This window comes from Panthera leo, chromosome A2, assembly GCF_018350215.1.
Source record: "Panthera leo isolate Ple1 chromosome A2, P.leo_Ple1_pat1.1, whole genome shotgun sequence".
NCBI classification, from domain to species: domain Eukaryota; kingdom Metazoa; phylum Chordata; class Mammalia; order Carnivora; family Felidae; genus Panthera; species Panthera leo.
Genome location: NC_056680.1, coordinates 123,062,949 through 123,084,381, shown reverse-complemented (window position 1 = coordinate 123,084,381; position 21,433 = coordinate 123,062,949). Strand labels below are relative to the sequence as shown.

Below are 21,433 nucleotides of genomic sequence, written 5' to 3'. Positions count from 1 at the left end.
ATACAGCTGAAGCTATGGCCCATTGCAATGTCTGACTCATTTGATCACGTTAAGAGAATATTCCCCTGAGGCACTTGACCAGGCTGGATGGCCCTTAAGCCTTTTTTCTTGCCCAGCTTACTCTACCTGACCTGCTGTGGGGCCCACACCATTTGCTCTCCAAGCTTCCAGCTGATGGGTCATCAGTAACTCATTCCACCTCTTGGGGGGCAAAGCATCACCTAGACACATGAAGGTTAAAAACCCATACAGAAATGATACAAAGCTCCAGCATTCATGAGGTTAAAATGATTTGCCTGCAAATACCATAAGTTAGGCCCACCCACATGTGCATTAAGTTCTGCATAAATGTGCTTAAGGGAGTCAAGTCTTAGCTATAACTAGAGCCCCTGAAATGTCAAACTAGACAGTGAGGTCATAAAAGGAAGCCTCTGGCAATCTAAGGCAAATCTCTCAGCTTCAAGCACCTGCAGGGACAAGCAGATAACAAACAAGTATAAGAAGCCAGCTAGGCCACTTACAGGCATTCACATTCAGATTTTTTAAAAACACTGCCCTGGTCCTCTGTGACTCTTTCTCTAAGGGGATGCACACAACTGAGATTAGAAAGAAGACATTTAATGGAAGTGCAATATTCCCCATCAGAAAAAAATGTGAATACCAGAGCTATAGGCAGGAGGCATGGAAGTTTGATGGTTCTACAATAAAAATTTTAAAAATAATAATAATTTTTAAAAAATCATTTACCCAGAAAGGGATAGGCTAAATCTTGATGGAGAATCTGAAGGTTGATAAAGGCAAACAGAAGAAATGTGAGGCAAAAAGTCCACAAGGTAATTCCCAGTGGGAAAGATTTTCAAACTCTGGATGCCAGGGAGGATGTTGTCATCATGGCCTTTACTGGAGCAAAGAAAGGGCACATCCAAGGTGCCGGGCTCATAAAGTCATGAGGCTAGAAAAGACCAAGGGTTTTTTATTCTGAGATGTTTATCCATCTGCAATTTAATAAGGAACATGGTAAAATTACACACACTCCTGCCTTTTAATACCAACCACTAAGTCGCTTCATCTTCCTAGGCCTCGGTTACCTCAGCTGTTAAGTGAGGGAGGTGAACCAGATGATTTCTGAGTTCCTGCCCAGCTTTTAGTATATGTGCTGCCGAAGCAAGCACTCCTGCCCAGCTTTTAAAAAAAAGATCAGGTCTGTGAAAAATGGTCCCGCGCTTGTGTGTTCAGAAACTCACTCCTTTCTAATATGCCACTTTACCTTCGTGTATTCTGAAACCAATTATTATTAACTAAACTAACACTGTAAATTGCATAATTACTGGCTTGAAGCAGAAAATAACACAGTATTTCTTATTATCTCTGTGATAATGGTATCATATCACCTATGGAGATGATAAAAATAAACCACAAGCGAAGACAAATCTTTAACATATTCTTCAAAGCAAAGAAAAGACACTGTGTGAAACTATTTCTGCCCTCTTCCCCCCCACCCCCCAACAGTGCTGGACTAATTTAAGTGAAAAGAAGGGCAGATCAAGAACAGCTTACACAGGAGAAAGCTTGGGCTAGAAATGTATTTGTACCATTATGGTCTGTGTAGTCTAGAGGGAAGCACAGTAGGCTAGATTAGATTCTAGACTTAATCCTTCTGGTCACCATGTAACTCTGATCAGATATTTAGCTTTTCCTAACTTCATTTTCTGTTTATAAGAAGCAATAATCCTACATGTTTTTTCCACCTGAGAAATGTGCTAAGGACAGAAAGAAGTGTGTGAAAAATTTGAGTTCTAGGGAGGAAAGGTATTATAGGTAATAATGGAGCATGTTAATAACGAAGAACACTGATTTAACAATTTTTCAAAACTCACTATCATGACTGGATCAAAGCCAGTGGGGATAGAGAGTCACTCAACCAGAGTAAAGAACTGGGTCATGGGTAAGCAGAAGCAATGAAGACAATGACAGTACAGCACAGCAGAAAGCCAAACCCTCCCCAGTGGACTGAACTTGGCTAGACTAGGCATGAGAGGCATAGACCTGGCTTACAGGAGCCTGCTTTGTGAACAAATACATTCTCCATCTTCCTGCGTTTCTTCATTTCTCCCCCCTCCCTTCTCCTCCTCCTTTCCTCTGCCCCTTCCCTCCACACATTCAAAAATTTTGCATCAAGGGCTTATATGGACACAGCTCTCAAGCTGTTTCTACACCTAGTTATTCAAACAAATGACTAAAGTTCCATAATCAACAAATGTGACTAAGGGAGCATGTGTTCTCTCCAGGAGTGCAGGTCTTTGCTAACAGCATTGTCACTGGCGTCCTAATGGCTGTTTCTAAAGAGGCTCAGACAGGGAGACAGGAAGGTGGGGAACAGAAGGCAGGGCTGCTGAGGCTTCTATAGATGTGCCAGCCAATCGGGGGCTGATCCCATCTCTTTCTTCAGTTTTCTCTTTCACATATTTGTCCCTCTCCCTCAAGCCTCCTTTGTTTTTCCAATCAGCAAGGAAGGAGAGAAAGCCATGTACTGAGTGCTGATCATAGTAAATGTTTTTCATTTACTATTTCATTAAACCTAAATATTTATTTCTTATGAAAATAAATCTATAATAGTGGACAGAAGACAGATGAGTAGAGGCCAAAGGACTAGTTAGGATGATGTTAACAAGGGCAAGATGGAGAGGGCCTAGATTAAGATAAACTGTATTAGAACTGTTTCTAGATGGAAAGACATTTCTATTCTGAAATGTCATATTAAAAATATTCTTTTGGAATAAAAGTTAGGTTCTGTCCATGCGTAAGTAAGGTAAAAAATATTTCAAATCAGGGGCATCTGGGTGGCTCATCGGTTAAGCATCTGACTTTGGCTCAGGTCATGATCTCATGGTTGGTGGGTTTGAGCCCTGCGCGGGGCTCTGTGCTGACAGCTCAGAGCCCGGAGCCTGCTTTAGATTCTGTGTCTCCCTCTCTCTCTGCCTCTCCCCTGCTCATGCTCTGTCTGTCTCTCTCTCAAAAATAAAATAAACATTAAAATTTTTTTTCAAATATTTCAAATCATAGAATATAGAAACCCATGACCCCAAATGAGCTATTTTCCCACCCCCAAATTTACAGGCTGAATTACACATATATCACAATGGTAATAATTAAGGGGCACCTGGCTGGCTCCATTGGAGCATGCAACTCCTGATGTTCAGGTTGTGAGTTTGAGCCCCATGTTGGGTGTAGAAATTACTTAAATAAATAAAACTTAAAAAAACAGGTAATAATTAAATATTACAATGGTAATAATTATAGCTTTATTTTTTGAGCGTGTCTCTATTCCAGGCATCGTGCTAGGCACTTGACAAACATCTAAGGCCCCGGTGACAAGGGAGGCATTATTACACCCCTTTCCAAGGAAGAAACTAAGACTCTGGAAAGTTAACTAACATATCCAGGGTCATATAAGTAGTAAAGGATAAAGGCAGGACCCAAACACTGGTCTGTCTGCCTCCAGAGTCTGTGCTTATTAGATTAGGCTATGTTGTCTCTATGTTTATCTTTTTAGGTTTTCGTTTGCGTTCCTTTTTACTTCTAGGAATGCTGATTGAGGGAAAAAGGAAGCAAGAGGAAGGGCATCAGCATGGGGGTGGGAAGGAGCACATAATACTTGAAAGAAGGAAGAAGAGAAAACCACACCACTTCTCTCTGATACTAGGGCGCTTGCTTTAGAAGGAAATAGATACTACAGCTACTGCATTTAATTCATTTATATACTTGAAGTCCTTTGTTGTTGCCATAAAGACAGACACCATGAGGGAAGCAGGACATGGGAGCTGCTGCCTATGAGGGACACAAGTACACCACCATTGATTGCTTAGCCCCTCTGACCATGGGAAGAGCTGACCTGGATGACCACGGCCATCACTTTGCTCCTGGTGGGGCAAGCTGTGTCTCTCTCTACCTTGGCTTATAGGTGCCATGACTCTGGAGCCTGTTCACATCTCCTGATCCCAGTCTTTTTCTTTGTCTCTTCCCCTTTATTCTGATGACCACAATCCAAGCAAACACCAGAAGGGATAGGACTCATCTGGATTACATTAAGTGCTTGTATTATGCTATTTACATTTATGAAATATGGTATCGCGAGACCACATTTAGTAAAACTTTTCCTTAAAAATAGTTTTATTCGCTAATCCACTTTTTATTGGTTAGAAGCAAAACAAAATGGCTCATATATTTAAAAACAGAGGGAAGAAAAAAGACATACCATTCTAGAAATGTCTAGCAAGCAAATACCCCAGGAATATTTATCCAAGTGGTTACCCTGGGATATCTGAGGGGAAATGTGAAAGCAATTTTCTTGGCTATCATCACTTTAATATGAAATGTAAACCCCAAATACAACCTCAGGCGCATTCCTTTAATTTGAGTAAAGTAGTTGTGTTTAGGGAGCATGGATGAAGCTCTTACCTGGCATGACCATGGTCTGTGGGGCTGCCGCATCCGTACTTAAGCAGAGTCGTCCACCTTTGGCTAATCTATCACAGAGCAAGGTGATATGTTTCTTTAGTCGGCTTGTGTCTTTGGGTATGTTCAGCTGGCTGCTGAGGTTCAAAGCCTGCTCCTTTGAACTCTTTGAGAGGCAAGTCTTCAAGAGGTGGGAAATGGCAGCATCCACTGTTTCTTCCCAGCCCTAGATACAAGAGCCGATTTTGAATTTAGGCAAAGATGACAAATGAGCAAAGTAGGCACTTACTGTTCATCAAGTTAGAAAATTGAGTGTTTACGTCCGAGTGTTAGGGACCTGTTGAGAGTCTGGTTTCCGGAATATTTCATACCAGTCTGGTTTTGAATTCTAGCTCTAACAGCTGTTTGATCAGGAGCAAGTTACTTAATTCCTCTTAGTCACATCCTTATCTACAAATGAGGATACTAATATTAGTCTGCAGCTCCAAAGGCTGGGGTGATTAAATGAGATGCTATATGAAAAGCATTTAGCCCTGTGCCAGACATAATAAATAACAATAATAATAATCCCAGGTATAGGTATGATTGATGACCTGGATCCTGAAGCTGCCAGGATTATAGTTCATTTTGCCTTATCTTTCTGCTGAAGGAGTACTGGCCAGGACAGGGAGGTCCTCTGAATATCTTGGGGGAAACTGGAATGTAGAGAAAATCCTGGCGTCTCTCACAGCTATTGGTCCCACAGCCTTGTGGTTGTAGGCAGAAACCAGAAGAGTTTATTTCAAGGGAGATTTTGTGAGACACAAGCCTATCTAGTCCCATTTCACTGCCCAGGTGACAGAAAGTGACAGAAAGTGAGAAAGTGGGACATTTACCCCACTTCTGCTGGGACCATATGGCTGTGCTACAATGAAAACCTCAAGAAGTGCAGTGTCCCCTTAGCACCATGAAGGCTGTAATTCGAGGAATAACAGTGTTGGGCAGGGACCTCTTCGTGAGCATAGAGGGTACCAGCACTGGCAGAACTGGCATGAGGAGGAACCACCCTCAGGTGGGTTCAGATAACAACAGGGCAAGAAGCAGGAGGGGTCGGCTATAAGCTCCCATGGCGCATCCCTGGGGGGTCCTAGAGACAGCCAGGTACAACTTTTATAGAGGTCTGTAGGTCCTAAACAGCACGAGTGGGAATATGAAAGCACGAGTGAAATCTGGGTATTATTGCCAATATGACTCCATTTATACCCAGAGGTTGGCAAAACCTAGAGCTCCACAGGCCTGACAATCAAAATGAAAATACAGAGGAAGACATTGAGTGAATTTATTCACATAGAATGCTACAGAATAGTCCAAGCCCCTTATATAAGAGGTGAGAAACCTGAGACTCAGAAAGAAAACTCCCCCCCACCTCCTTCCACCCTCCTCGCCCTCCCCACTTCCCTCCCCGCCCCCCACCCAGCCACAGAGATCTACTATTTGCATTGCTCCATCCTCAACCTTATTGGCTAGAGCTGTCTTTCAACTACGCAAATTGGATTAGGTTACTCCTTACCCTGTGCTGTGGTGGCTGGCTGTGTATTTGGTTTCCCCACCAGAGTGCCTGGCATTCTCCATACCCCTAGCACTATGTTTAATAAACAGAGGGTGATCAAGAAAGAAAGGGGTGCCTGGGTGGCTCAGTCGTTTAAACTGCCGGCTTCGGCTCAGGTCATGATCTCGCGGTCAGTGAGTTCAAGCCCTCCGTCGGGCTCTGTGCTGACAGCTCAGAGCCTGGAGCCTGTTTCAAATTCTGTGTCTCCCTCTCTCTGACCTTCCCCCATTCATGCTCTGTCTCTCTCTGTCTCAAAAATAAATAAACGTTAAAAAAAAAAAAAGAAATATGTTAGCTAGACAGAGAGAGACATGGTAAGATAGAGAACTAGGATATTAGGGCTGGGAGGACTTTGGAGATCTTTAGTCCAGTCTTGTGGGATTTTCCTAGGACCCCATATACAATAGCAACCATCTGTCTAGGCATGGTTGTCTTCACACAGTCCAAAATTACAACTTTTGGAGGCAGTTCACTACTTCCAGGGACATGTGTAACCAGCAGAAAACTATTCTCATACCGAGCCAAAATCTGCCCCATTGGCCCTTAGTCTACCCTCCAGAGCCATGCACAATAAATCTAACCTCTCTTCTACATGACAGTCCTTTATATCTGTGAAGACAGCAGTTCTGTACCCTCGCCTCCAGAATAAACAGCCTCAGTTCCTCCAGCTCTTCCTAATATAAACATGGTTTCAAGTTTTCTCTCCATCCTGACCACTTGTCTTTGAATGAGCTCCAATTTTAAACACTTAAAAAATTTATACAGCTAACTAGAGAACCCTAAACTGACCCCAAGACACCAGGCTAAGGATGGGAGTCCAGGTTAGGAAATAGCCATCCTTCCCATTTACAGGCAATTCTCCCTGCCAGCCTGGCCTCTGGTTGTCTCTGCTCTCTTGGCAACTGTATCAACTCTTGATTCACAATGAGTGACCAGAAAACTAAACTCTAGACCTTTTTCATACTTGCCACACATCTTCCTTCTAGGCTTGTGCAGTTGGTTCTTTAGACCTAAGGGCAGACTCTATACATGTCCACTGAAGAACTCCCCACTAATTGCCGAAATCAAGGTATTTTACTTTACTGACCCATTATAGACACCGCTAGGCAAATTAGGATACAAATTAATTACTTTACACTCATCTTGAATATCCTTTCAAGAGATGTCAAAGACTGTAAAAACAGCTTCCTACTCCAAACCACTAAATAATGAACCAGTAGTTACCACAAAGGCATCTCTATACAACTACCAAAATCTAGACAAATATCTAAAATGGAATTTGTATTTCAATGATAATGGGAAAAGGCGAATTAAGACAAAATAGTAAACCAGATGTCATCTGAGAGGACATATTTTCAAGTTCTTTCAGAGCCATTGACAAAGACCTCTGGAGTATAAGAAGGAAAGATCTTTTGCATATAATTTGGCATTTGTGTGCTCTGTGGTCATTTCAGCACTGAAACAGTTCCTACCATTTTATAGACTATTTGTTTAAGCAAACTACTATTTTCATACATAACTTACAGTAGCATATTAGATCATTTAAGTAGATATGGCATTTAGTTAACATGGAGGTACTACGAATTTTCTTTCTTACTGCCAACTTTCAGATCAAGTCAAAAACCATGTCATGTTTAGGTATTTGGCATGGCTATTTCTTTAATATAATGAGGCACGATGCCAATACTTTTTAGAAGGATTGCTACTAAAATATAAGATTATTATTTGGAAGGACTATATTGCTACATAAACTCAAATATGATAATAAAAGGAAAGTTTATGACAAAAATGAAGAGCCTTTGAAATGAGAGTTTTATTAAATAAAAATACAGTGATAATTCAACGACCAAACATGTAGCATACTTACCTCAGGAAATGTGAACCAGGACTATGCGGAAATGCATAATCTGCCAGTGTGAGAAGTACCTTAAAGGTAAGCTATTTTAACCATATTTTTGGTGTTTGAATCCACCACTTTTATTTATAGCTCTTAAATTGACAAGTCTAATATTCAGTCTTAACGCCTAAACACACACACACACACAGACACCATGCACATACCTACTCTTTATCCTTTACAGTTGAGTATCAATTGTACTAATATTTTCCCTCTTCTAACTGTGAGAGTGAAAGAAAATCCTAACTTTGGGAAAATTGCCCTAAAAGTTATCTAGAAGGGGAGAAACTGCTAAGCATGTGCTCTTTAGTAAGAACTGATTTGATTTTACTTCTCAAATCCCATGTGTGGTTTTTAGAAAACAATAGCAGGTGGGAAGTTAAATTAATTAATTAATGTGTGAATAAATAATGTGTCAATAAATAAATTTAAATGCACATGTTACTCTGTTTTATCTTCTTTATAATCCATGTCGGTATTAGAAATTAATTTATTTACCAGGTTTTTGGTGCTTACTTTATCTAGTCTAATATTGATAATTCGGGTTTTCCTTTGTTCCCAAGGACTAGGCTCAACCCCATGTGGTAACTTCATTTCTGCCTTAGCCCTTTCTACCTGAGCCCCTACATTGGGAGCCTGCTTACAAAGTTACTCCTTTATGGACCGGGCTGCCTTACCCCTGCCAAATGCCCTCCACGGAACTGGACCCAACAGGTGTGGCCCTGCTGTCTGACTTCTCTAATGCCAAGTTGTCTGCTGCACACATCCGCCAACATGGTTTCCCAGTGCTCAGTTTTCATGTTTCACCTGCCTGTGTTGAGGCTGCTATACCCCATGCTGGTTCCAGGTGCCTCTCTGTACCAGATGATGCCTCATTTCTATGAGTCAGCTTTGTAAATTCAAGGCCTTGGCTTCTCTTCTCTGTTCCTCCTCCTGACTGAAGACAGTCAACTGAGCTACACTTTTTGCTATCCAGAAAGCAGGCAGCCACTGCTGAATTTCCAACTTCTGCTCTAACTGCTCTGCTAGTCTGCCCTGGTCACTGTGCCTAAACACCAGCACAAGCAAGCGGTTTATGAGAAATAGTGAGAAGCAGAAAGTTTGACCACATTTGTAAAGTTAATTTCCTAGGGTTATCAACCAAAGTAACCAAAGAAAAAATTAAACCAGAAGAGTATTCTCCTACCACCTGTGTATTAAAACAATTGGGTTGAAGACAGCTGCCTCTAGGTTTCTAGGTTCCGACTTCACCTCCTTCACCTCAACTTCCCCTTCTCTGTAAGACCTTAGGATAATCACTTAATCTCTGTGGGCTATATCTGAGGTCACCATAAAACAGGAATAACCCTATTTGCCATCCCAATCTTATGTGAATGGTAAGGCACTCTGAAATCGTAAGTGGAAGATACTATGAAAAAAGTATGCATATTCAATCCTACTTTAAAAAAATCAAAAAATACAGGGGCGCCTGGGTGGCGCAGTCGGTTAAGCGTCCGACTTCAGCCAGGTCACGATCTCGCGGTCCGTGGGTTCGAGCCCCGCGTCAGGCTCTGGACTGATGGCTCGGAGCCTGGAGCCTGTTTCCGATTCTGTGTCTCCCTCTCTCTCTGCCCCTCCCCCGTTCATGCTCTGTCTCTCTCTGTCCCAAAAATAAATAAAAAACGTTGAAAAAAAAAATTTAAAAAAAAATCAAAAAATACAAACACACCACTGAAGTCCAATATTCAAAGTAACATCTTTAAACTTTTATTCAAATTACAAACTTCTGCAAATGTATGTTTATAATAGAAGCACTACCACATCCTTAACTATAGTAGGATAGGGGGAAATACCACAAAACCCCATCACCAAATGTGCACACAGTCAGTTCTAAGGGAGAGAGAAAATGTAAAAAAAAAGGAGATCTGTCTAAAGGAGCAAATGGAGATTATGCAGCTATAGCCCAGATTTCAGCTGCGGAGAGAAAACTCTCAGAAATAGCTTGTCTTACATTATACATTTGAAGGTAAGATAACCTTTACATCATATTCATTTATCTGAAAAAGAACTATATCAAAGAGAAGTAAATTCCCTCTTGAAAAGATGTAAAGGGTGCACAAAGAAAAGTCTTTGGTATTCATGATTGCTCTATGGAGCCTTATGGTCATTATTACTTTGTGCTATATTGTAGAGTTTCATACTTAGCCAAGATACCCTAAAGATAATCACAGGAAGGGTCATTGCAAATTGAGGACAAACAAAATTTAGTGCTATACTTGTAAATTATACATTCTGGAAGATGAGAGAATTTTTCAGGATTTATCTGGGTTCAGTTTATTTCCAAAGAATAGATTATACTCAGTGCATCTTTCTCTCATGCAGAGGGCTCAAAATGTTGAGCTATTTACCCTGAAAAGTAAAACAGCTCTTTGAAACTAAAACACAATAAAATAAAAGGGGATTAAGAGCACACTTATTGTGATGAGCATTGAGCAATGTCTAGAATTGCTGAATCACACTATATTGTATGCCTGAAACTAATGTAACACTGAATGTTAACTATACTGGAATTTTTAAAAACAGGAAAAATGACCAAATAATGAACACAAACCTTCAAGAATTAAAAAAAAAAAAAAGACACCAAGCTATATGGCCTCTATGGCATCTTAATAAGTTTCACATTATTATATTCAACAGTTTTTGTAAAATAAAGCTTTGCAAAAAATCAGCTTTAAATTTTCAACCCATCACCAATAAAATGAAACATTCCCCAATATCATTCTTTTAAAGTTTTAATCTGAAGTGATTTATTGGACATTTGGAGTTCTCTACTTCCTTGACATGATTCAAAAGCTGTAAAAGTCTAATTCACATTTCAAACAAAAGTAAAACAGGGTACTGGGCTTATCACCACTGCTTTGTGAAAAATGAAGCACATTGCTTCCTCATGGATGACAATCTAAAAATTCTTTGATGAACAGAAGACAAGTAACCTTCATAGAATTTAGCTGCAATACAAGCAGAAAGCACAAGACTGCTTCAAACCAAGGTACTCTGATTGTTTGTTTAAGCTTATGTTTTGCATTTGATTGGTATTCCCATTCTGACTCCAATGCTATATACGGTAGATCACATGAATTACCATAAAACTTGATCCCAGATAGACAATGTTCAGTTTTAAAACAAAACAAAACAAAATATCAGTGATGTCCCAAGTAGCCAACCACCTTCACTAAGCACTAATGTTTGCTTCAGGAAAAGCTCCTGATCAACAAGCACTATTCAGAAGGAATTTACAAAACAAAACAAAACACAAACATTAAGACTGGAAAATCAAATAGATTGATAATGAAGATCCCAGAAGAAAGTTGCTCTGGCAATGGTAGATTAGATCATTTTGACCAATTATCCTACTGAAAATAACTAGAAACAAATATATAAAAATCATGTTTTTTAAGGCACAGAAAAGCTGACAAGTTAGTGATAGGAGACACTGGAGGCCCAAGAAGGTAAGTCCTGACTGTGAGGCTGCTTTTCCCTCTGAAGTCATTAGCCTAGCATGCATCATGGATCCTTCACTTATACCACCTCTCGCTAATGACTTATGCTTGCTTAAGCTTTCCATTTAAGAGGCAGCATGGATCATGAAAAATACATTGGATTAGAAGTCAGAAGACCTAAGCTGAATTGTGACACCTTTCCTTACAAGCTGTTTGTTTCTGGGAAAATTATTTTAGTTCTCTAGGTTTTGGTTTCCTTATCAGTTAAAACCCAGAAGATGGTTTTTCCTTGGCAGATGCTCATAGATTTCAGACATATTTGGCAATTGTATGTACTTAATTCCATCCTATCATTCTTACTTGTAAGAGTTCTCTCTAAAAGGTACCTAATCTGGGCTGGTTCCTGCAAATAGCCCCAGAAATAGTAGCAACAAGAGCAACAATAGTAAAAAGTTCTTATGTGCTAGAAAATGTGCTGAAAATTTTACAAATATATTTTGGTTAATTCTTACTATCATCCTATGAAGGCAGGCATTACAACTTCCAGCTAATGGTCTAGATATGAGGTATTTCACTGCAAATGACACAGTTGTTAAAAGGAAGAGTTGTGACAGAATCCAGGACTGCGGGGCTCTAACCCCCTGCCTTTTATCCCCCGCTTTTATCTGCCTTTTATTCTCTAGATTTTGAAGAAGACAGAACAGAGCTTTATATGGTTCCATGTCAAAAATGAGAGACTTGTGGGGCACCTGGGTGGCTCAGTTGGTTAAGTGTCTGACTCTTGATTTTGGCTCAGGTCATGATCTCACAGTTCATGAGTTCTAGCCCTGTGTCCGGCTCTCTACCCCAACATGGAACTTGCTTGGGATTCTCTCTCTCCCTCTCTCTGCCCCTCCCCTGTTCTTACTCTCTCTCTTCCTCTCTCTCAAAATAAATTAATAAACATTAAAAAAAAATGAGAGCCTTCTAAAGGGTGGAGATGGGAGGGAGAAAGTAAAGAATGTTGGTTTCAGAGAAGAATTAAATTTGTTAACCTTTACCTAACATTACGTTGAAAATTCATGTCTGGGGCGCCTGGGTGGCGCAGTCGGTTGAGCGTCCGACTTCAGCCAGGTCACGATCTCGCAGTCCGTGAGTTCGAGCCCCGCGTCAGGCTCTGGGCTGATGGCTCAGAGCCTGGAGGCTGTTTCCGATTCTGTGTCTCCCTCTCTCTCTGCCCCTCCCCCATTCATGCTCTGTCTCTCTCTGTTCCAAAAATAAATAAACGTTGAAAAAAAAAAAAAATTAAAAAAAAAAAAAAAAGAAAATTCATGTCTAGCATAGTATCCAGTAAAAACACAAGTGGTATTTTCAGAGATCAGCCTGAGATCACATTGTAAACTACCACAATTGCTTAACTTAGTTAAGCAATTACTTAGATGGATTGGTATATACTTAGTTACTTAGATGGATTGGTATATACATTTGTGTATTTGTTTATTGTTCTTTTATAAATAAATGTTACTTTTATCCTAAAAAATAATAATAAAATTGAAAAATAAATCTTGACCACTTATGCTACAGAGCACTTCTTTCCTATTTCATTGTGTGTCTTTCAATCTATTATCATATCACCTTAGGCTCCTTTTACTACACTGGGCTTTGAAAATCTCATATGAGTCTTCTCCCAGAAAATTTATGGTCACAACACATTCACAGAACCAAAATTTAAATCAGCTTCTGGATTCAAGTGAATGAATAATCTGCATATGATTAAATAAAATTTTGCTGAGTATGATCTATGCCAGTTTGGATGGGTCAAACTTATAGAAGAGCCCACCAAAGCTTTAGCACCTGCATAAACTACTGAAACTGACATGTAGGACTAGTCTTAGGACACCATGTCCCCTGAAAACATAACAATGGTCAGATTTGACTCTGATGACTCTGAATTATAGTCATTTCAGGGACTCACTATTAAGAATACCTGAAGCAGCCACCCTATTAAAGAATCATAAGACACATGGGGTTATAGACTCCCTAAGTACCCATGTATCTGATGGAATCTGGGGAAAATTTAACAAAGCTAGGACAAGAGAAGAACATGTGAACAAAGGCATCAACTTCTCCCCTGATGATGCTGTGTTCTTAACAATATCAAAGAACAAAGAACAAGGAATGACCAAACTCAGGAGAAAATGTCCAAAAATACATGAAACCACTGATTTAAGTGTGAGAAGTATAGGATCCTTTTCTTTGTTTTTGTCTCCTCCATTTAATTAGTTTGGATTTTTCAAAACCACCCAGTAGCTTCACTATTTTAAGTTGTGACTACCTACTTCTTTCTTAGTCAAGGCCACCAATAAATCTGAAACAGCTACAAGAAGGTCCATATACTAGGTTTCTGTTTTCTTTCAAACAATTCTGGAGAAGTCTGGAGAAAAGGTATCTAGAATGTTATCTGAAGTTAATGAGTGGCACAAGATTCAGTGTTAGTGTCATTTTTCACAATGATCACAGAAACACAGCAACACAAATCTCAAAGTTCAATAGTAATTATTTACGAGATGGTATGTTTATCACTATATTGATCCTAACTTTAAATGTCTTTGTCCATTTACTAAAATACTAATTTGAGGGGCGCCTGGGTGGCTCGGTCGGTTAAGTGTCCGACTTCGGCTCAGGTCATGATCTCACGGTCCATGAGTTCGAGCCCTGCGTTGGGCTCTGTGCTGACCGCTCAGAGCCTGGAGCCTGTTTCAGATTCTGTGTCTCCCTCTCTCTCTGCCCCTCCCCTGTTCATGCTCTGTCTCTCTCTGTCTCAAAAATAAACGTTAAAAAAAAAATTAAAAATAAAATAAAATAAAAAATAAAATACGAATTTGAGTCCATGCAGTCATTTATTTACTTTAAAAATATTTATTCAGAGCCAACTGATACAAGACTTTGTACTAAATATTGTGAGGTTAAAAAAAAGGTGAATCAGATAAGGATCCTACCTTCAAGTAATTTTCACTCAACTAATAACATAAGAATGTATACAAAAATATACTGATCCAGAAAACAAAATTTAGAGAGAATTACAGGTAAAGTGCTTTTGGAATGATTTTGTTTTAACCCCCTTCCTAGAATAACATCAAGAATTATCTGTCAATAAGTTATTCAAGATAGAATGTCTTTATACTTGTCTACATAATAAGGTAACTTCCCTTCAGTTTTGTGGAAAATCAATATATATATATATATATGGATATATAGTTTGAGTTCATTCCAGTGCTATGTGAAATAAATAAGTCAAATTTGTCAGCATTTTCTAGTATAGAATCCAACACAGGTAGGCAGAAATACAAAATATAAGTTACACTTAACCTTGAAAAAGTTGGATAAGAGTGAAACTACAGTATGATCAGATCTTCTATTCACTTTTTATTTGGATTATTCAATTTTGGTGTTGATTTTTATAAGTTCTTTATATATTTTGGGTACTAACCCTTGATCAGATATGTCATTCGCAAATATCTTCTTCCATTCAAAGACATGAAAGACATTTTTCCAAAGAAGACATACAGATGGCTGACAGATACATGAAAGGATGCTCAACATCACTGATCATTAGGGCAATACAAATCGAAGCTACAATGATATATTATCATATACCTGTCAGAATGGCTAAAATTTACAACACAAGAAACAACAGGTATTGGCAAGGATGTGGAGAAATGGGAACCATCTTGCATTGTTGGTAGGAATGCAAACCGGTGCAGCCACTCTGGAAAACAGCATGGAGGTTCCTTGAAAAGTTAAAAACACAACTACCCTATGACCCAGCAATTGCAGTAGTAGGTATTTACTCAAAGAATACAAAAACACTAATTCAAAGGTATATATGCACCTTGATATTTATAGCAGCATTATCTACAACAGCCAAACTATGGAAGCAGCCCAAGTGTCCACCGACTGATGAATGAATAAAGAAGACATAGTATATATATGTAATGGAATATTATTCAGCCATAAAAAAGAATGAAATCTTGCCATTTGCAACAACATGGATGGAGCTAGCAAATATTTTCCTAAGCCAAATAGTCATGTGGAATTTAAGAAACAAAACAAATTATCAAAGGGGGGAAAAAAAGAGGCAGACCAAGGAACAAACTGCTAAGTATAGCAAACAAACTGATGGTTACCAGAGGGGAGGTAGGTAGGGAGATGGGTAAAATAGGTTATGGGAATTAAGGAGCGCACTGGTTGTGATGAGTACTGGGTGTTGTATGGAACTGTTGTATCACTATAGTGTACACATGAAACTAATATTATATTGGATGTTAACTAACATGACTTTAAATAAAAATTAAAAAAAAACTTCAGTAAGATCACCTGGTCAAAGTCTTCCCATTGGGGTGCCGGGGTGGCTCAGTTGGTTGAATGTCCAACTCTTGATTTTGGCTCAGGTTATGATCCCAGGGTTGTGGGATTAAGCCCCGCATTGGACTATGCACTAAGCATGGAGTATGCCTAAGATCCTCTCTTTCTTTCCCTCTCCCCTGGTCACACTTTCTAGTAATAATAATAATAATAATAATAGTAGTAGTAGTAGTAGTAGTAATTATTTAAAACTTGTGCTTATAAAAAAAAGTTTCCCCCTTAAATCAGGTTGTTAATTTTTGTGAGCCCCCTAATTTAGATTCAAAGCCTGGATGTTATTTTCTGTCTGTGTGACTGTGGGCATACTTTCTCACCTGTAAACTGGGACTAATACAAGGAGACAAGGATGTGAGCACAAATGGTTTACCTGAGAGGTGATCCACAAAGTGCCAGGGGGTAGTGAGGAAGTGAGACTGGGAAGGAAGAGAAGCCAATAAACCGCTGTGCGTTCGAGCAATTACCACTACAGGCAACTGGTGCAACCTTGTCGGACTACTCTGAGAGGTGGTGTAGAACATACCTTGAATTTTCCCAGCCAGAGGGACGAGAGGGCTGGGGTATTAATCTACCAATTCCCACCAATCATTGAATGAACACAGAGGCTGTACAGACTTGGCCAAACAGGAAGAGTCCACAGGCAAAGAACTGCAGATGTTCAGAAGGCAGAAGCTTGTAGGAACGGTGGGAGGCGAAGAGATATGGGCAGATCACACACAGCATCTGCTACAACCCTCTACTTCAAAGACACATACGATTAAATGGGGTAGCATATGCAGAGTCCTTGGCCAATATCTAACACATAATAATGCTCAATAAAAGTTAATTTTATTATTTTGAATTGTGGGAGGCAGGCCTCTGTGTGTATGTGTGTGTGTGTGTGTGTGCGTGTGTGTGTGTGATTTCTCTCCTTTTTTCTCTACAAAAAGGGGAAATCCTGTTTTTAGTGAAGCTTATAGGACTTGGTTCTGAGATTGCTAAAAACTATATAGAAATTTTATAACCTTGAATTTAGAACAAATGGGTTAGAAAGCAACTACAACTAACCACTGCCATTAAACCACAGAAATCAGATTTTATTTCCAGGAAAATGGAAACTCTTGCTACTCTAAATGCAGAAAGTGAAGCATATTCCTGCTAACAATATCAGTTATTTCATCTGCATATTCTTATTCACTGTGGTGGGAGAGAAGATCTGGGTTCCTGCAGTTCTCATAAATAACATATCAGCAAAATTTAAACTCAGATTTTATAAATCTGTCAGATTAAAAGTTATAGCAATTGGTACTCAACAGTCATTACTTTTCACAGCTTATTCGTGACTTTTTGTTCAAAAAGTCGCAACTGGTAAGATTTTTTTCTGATTTATGTGAAATCTGCTTCTGGTCAGGGATGCCTGCTTCAAGGTGGAAAACCAAGGTCTTCCTTTTTTCAATAACTTCCTGTCCCCAACTCAAATTACTCACAAATTAACTCGTAATAAAGAATGACTAAAATTATCATTCTTTTACTCTGTTCTTACAATTACATTCCACCAATTCTAGGTTTTCCCTGCACTTTTTAACATCCCTGACATAGGGAAGTATCTTATCTAACAACTGCTGGCTTCTAGGCTCCAGTCATGCTATGCTATCACTGTCAGTTCCTGTGTATGCACAGCCTTTGTCCCAGCGGTTCTTACATTATCATTTCACCTGGCATATATACAATGCTCAGACTCTCCTATTTAACTGATTGTCATACTATATATATTTTTTTGTGAGAGAGAGAGAGAGAAAGAGAGAGAGTGCAAGAGCAGGGAAGGGGCAGAGAGAGAGGGAGAGGGAGAGGGAGAATCCCAAGCAGGCTCCATGTCCAGCATTGAGCCCAATGTGGGGCTTGGTCTCACTACCATGAGATCATGACCTGAGCCATAATCTAGAGTCAGATGCTTAACCAAATGAACCACCCAGGAGCCTCTGTCTTTTAAAATATACTATGATTCACTGAATAAAAAAGTTGGAATAGGGCAGTCGGAAGTACAAATTTGAAATTAGTGAAGCATATATTCATGACAGAAGAATGACAACAATTTGTATTTTTTTGCAAAAGCAAAAGCTATGTGATTTCCAGGAGGTAAGACAAGAAGATACAGATAGAAGAAATGTGTTACCCTTTGTTACTGAGATACATGCACCCACATTAAAAATCTATGCCAAGCAATGTAACTGAAGTAGGAGAAATGACCAAATCTCTGGAATAGATGTGGTTTGATTAATTAATGTATCACACAGAACTATCGTTTAAGCGATAAACATCAATTTGCCTAAAATTTCCTGCTAACTCTGGATGGAAGCTGCTTAACTTCCAGCAACACAGGATTCAAACGAGGGAAAAAGTAAAGCTTTGAGCTTAGTCAAAAAGGAAAGTGTTAAAACTGGGTATCAGGGGATGCCTGGGTGGCTCAGTTGGCCGAGTGTCCAACTCTTGATTTCAGCTCAGGTCATGATCCCAGGGTCATGGGATCAAGCCCTGCATCACACTCAGCTTGGAACCTGCTTGGGACACTCTCTCACTCTCTCTCTCTCTCTCTCTCTCTCTCTCTCTCTCTCTCTCCTCTGCCCTACCCCCATTCATATGCATACACACATACTCTCTCTCTCTAATAAAAAATTAAAATTAAATGGATATCAGAGGCTCAGAAGAAAATCAGGAAGGCAACAGTGGCCCACTCTTAAATGCTGCATCAACAGAGCTCTTCGCGGCACACAGGACACACATATGGCACACAGGACAATGCTATGTGGGAAAACATATGAGTGGAGAGAATCAAATTCTGAATGTGGAGAAGTTTCAGGAACACTTTAACCAATTTATGTTGCTTATATCTTCAGACACGAGAGTAATCTATGATAAACTATGTCTAAATAAGTCTACAAGAATTCCTTCAATACTTACTAAAAACCTTACATGACCCTTCAGAGTTTTGCGGGAAAAAAAGTTAAAAGAGAAAGAACACTATGTCATAGTTTGACAGGTATTTTTTTCCTAAGTGGTCTATAAAATACTGCTGTAACTTACAGCACATTATTATTGAAAGCCAGTAGTACTATTAATAGCTAATAATTCTTGGATGATCATCATATGCCCGGCCCCACATTTGGCATTTCATGTACATTATCTCAATCAGTCCTCATAGGACTCTTCAGAGGTATACAAAGGGTATCCTCATAATACCTGCACACCTTTGAGGTCACACATGTAATGCAATTTTTTGAAACATGGTTTAGCACCTCTGTATTTGTAATAGTAGTAGTACTAGCAGTAGTAGGAGTAACAGTAGTGGTATTTTGGTCTTCCAGATGATATATATAACTAAACATCAAACCCTGAATTTGAAAATGATGGTGAAAACACCCAAGGGAGGCTCAGCATGTGGTCTACTTCATGGAGACCAAAACAAGCAAGGTAATTTTCAGTTACTTTGTGTAAAAAAGTAAAAAATGAAATAAAAAGAATTTGGACATGTCTTCTTAAGGAAGAAAAACCTTGCTTTATGTATTTTTTCATTCAATGTTTATTGTGTTTCAGTAAATCATTTGTAGCAGGCCACAGCCAAACTTAATGAAGGCCAGATTACACAATAAAAAGAATATAGTAGAGGAAAGGATATACCTGCAATGAAAAAAGAAATTCCATGTGGAACAACTCCTCAGACACTGACATGGCCCTTCTCCCAGACTAACTGTGTGAAAGACAGTGAGCCTCTGGTTCTAAACACCTCTGAACTGGCAGATTCCTCACCCTGTGCAAACTGTGTTTTCCATCAAACTCTGGGCATGCCTTCATGAGAAAGGCACTGGAGAGCCAAGTTCACTCCCTTTCTTAACCTCATGTTCTTCCTCTGTACCATTTGTTTACTGGTTCAGTAGGAATATAAAGTGAAAGCAAGCTGAAATAAAATCCAAATCGCCATTCTCACATCTCTTCAAAGCAAAACCAGTCCTTGGGGTCTTGTCTAGCTCACCACTGTACAGATAAGAAAACCAATGCTTAGAGAGTTCCATGATTTGCTTAAGGACATAGAGCTAGTTAAGTATTTGCTCCAAAAAAAAAAAAAAAAAAAAATCTGAACCCTACTGTGACATAATCTTCTACTCAACTGATATACCATAGTTTGTACTGTCCAACTATAAGCATTTAGGTTGCTTTCAGCATTCCATAATTATAAAAACAAACTAAATGGATTTTAGTTTACTACTTCCAATGCATTAACTTAGATTATTGGTGCCAAGTGTTAGATTCATTTTATGACCTACCTTTTCCTAGAGGACGCTTTGGAAAGCCTATAGAAAGAAGTGGGTATGTAAATTTTACTACACATCTATCAGCACTATTTATTGCTAAATTTGACTAAATCAATATGGGTGAGGCATACCTAATGTTTTCACTTGCATATATTCATCACTGGTCAGATTAAAAATTTCTGTGTTTACTGGATTAAATTACAGGACATGTGAATGAATATAGGTATAGATAAATACATGTGTGGTGGTCTGGCTATCAATTTACCTATATCTTTTGCCATCCATACAGGAGTGCTCAAGATGCACTCTTGCAGAACTCCAAAATATTTGAAGTTGCTTGCAAAAAAGGGGGTGGTACAAAATGGAAGGAGAATGCTTCCTTTTCTAATAAAACTATACAGTTGCTGAAGACAAATCTGTAAATGTGCAGAACACTATGAAAATAAATGGGGTATCAAGCAATCCCTAAATATTTATATCCAACTGTATGCTTAATTTAAGCTTTAAGTCTGTGGGGATGTAAAAGAATCTGTCCCTACATTTATTAGAATACAAGACAAACACATTGACAATTTCAGAATACATAATGAGAGCTAAATTATGTCATACCCCCAAGTGAAATTCACAAGAGGATGTAACCCAGAATAAATAAGGAGGGAATGAGAATTGATCTGCTTCTTAATGAGGGTGGATAGAGGGGTAAACAGAGGACACTATGTTAGGTGAAGAAAAAAGCACTCTTAGCCCTGGCATGCTGGAAAGAAGTTGTGTACCCATGGTAAGTCAGATTTCCCAGAACGGAGCAGGAAAGCTGGGGAGTCACAGAAGCTGAGTTTTAGAAAGAAGATGTGGTGGTGCCAAGTGACTGAAAGTCCTGAATGCCTGGCACTGGAGCGCAAACTGAACCAGGAGCAGAGAGCCACAGAAAGTATGCAAGCAGACGTGTGACGACAGAGCATAGGGCTGAGTCTAGCAGTGAGGTGCAGGGAGTACCAGAGCAGAGACATGGGCAGAAAGGCTACTACAAATGCCACCACAGAAAGCCAGGTAGAATAACAAGGATGCAAGCCAAAGGGGTTTCTGAGGAACATTTCCAAATGAACAACAGCAGTCCAGAGTGACTGACCCTGGAGCAGCTCTGTGTGTGGTTATAGCACACAGAGAGCGCTAGTTTTAGAGGAAAGAGTCCACAATTTCCACATGTACATTTCCAAAAGCGTGTAATGTCCCAGACATGTCAAGATCATCTCTTTATAATTAGTAGACTCAAACTAAGTTGGGTAAAGGTATTTTAGGGAAATTACATTACTATAAATACACTTCTAGC

General features: G+C 39.4%; 1 protein-coding gene across 5 annotated transcripts in view; it reads right to left on the bottom strand.

Moving 5' to 3' along the window:
- Positions 1-21,433, bottom strand: part of BBS9 (Bardet-Biedl syndrome 9) — a 434,296-nt gene that overhangs the window by 57,380 nt on the left and 355,483 nt on the right. For all 5 annotated transcript variants that reach the window (XM_042921788.1, XM_042921820.1, XM_042921795.1 and 2 more), the window contains one exon: positions 4,459-4,681. In XM_042921788.1, coding sequence (XP_042777722.1) covers positions 4,459-4,681 — 223 coding nt within the window. The remainder of the gene's footprint in view (positions 1-4,458; positions 4,682-21,433) is intronic.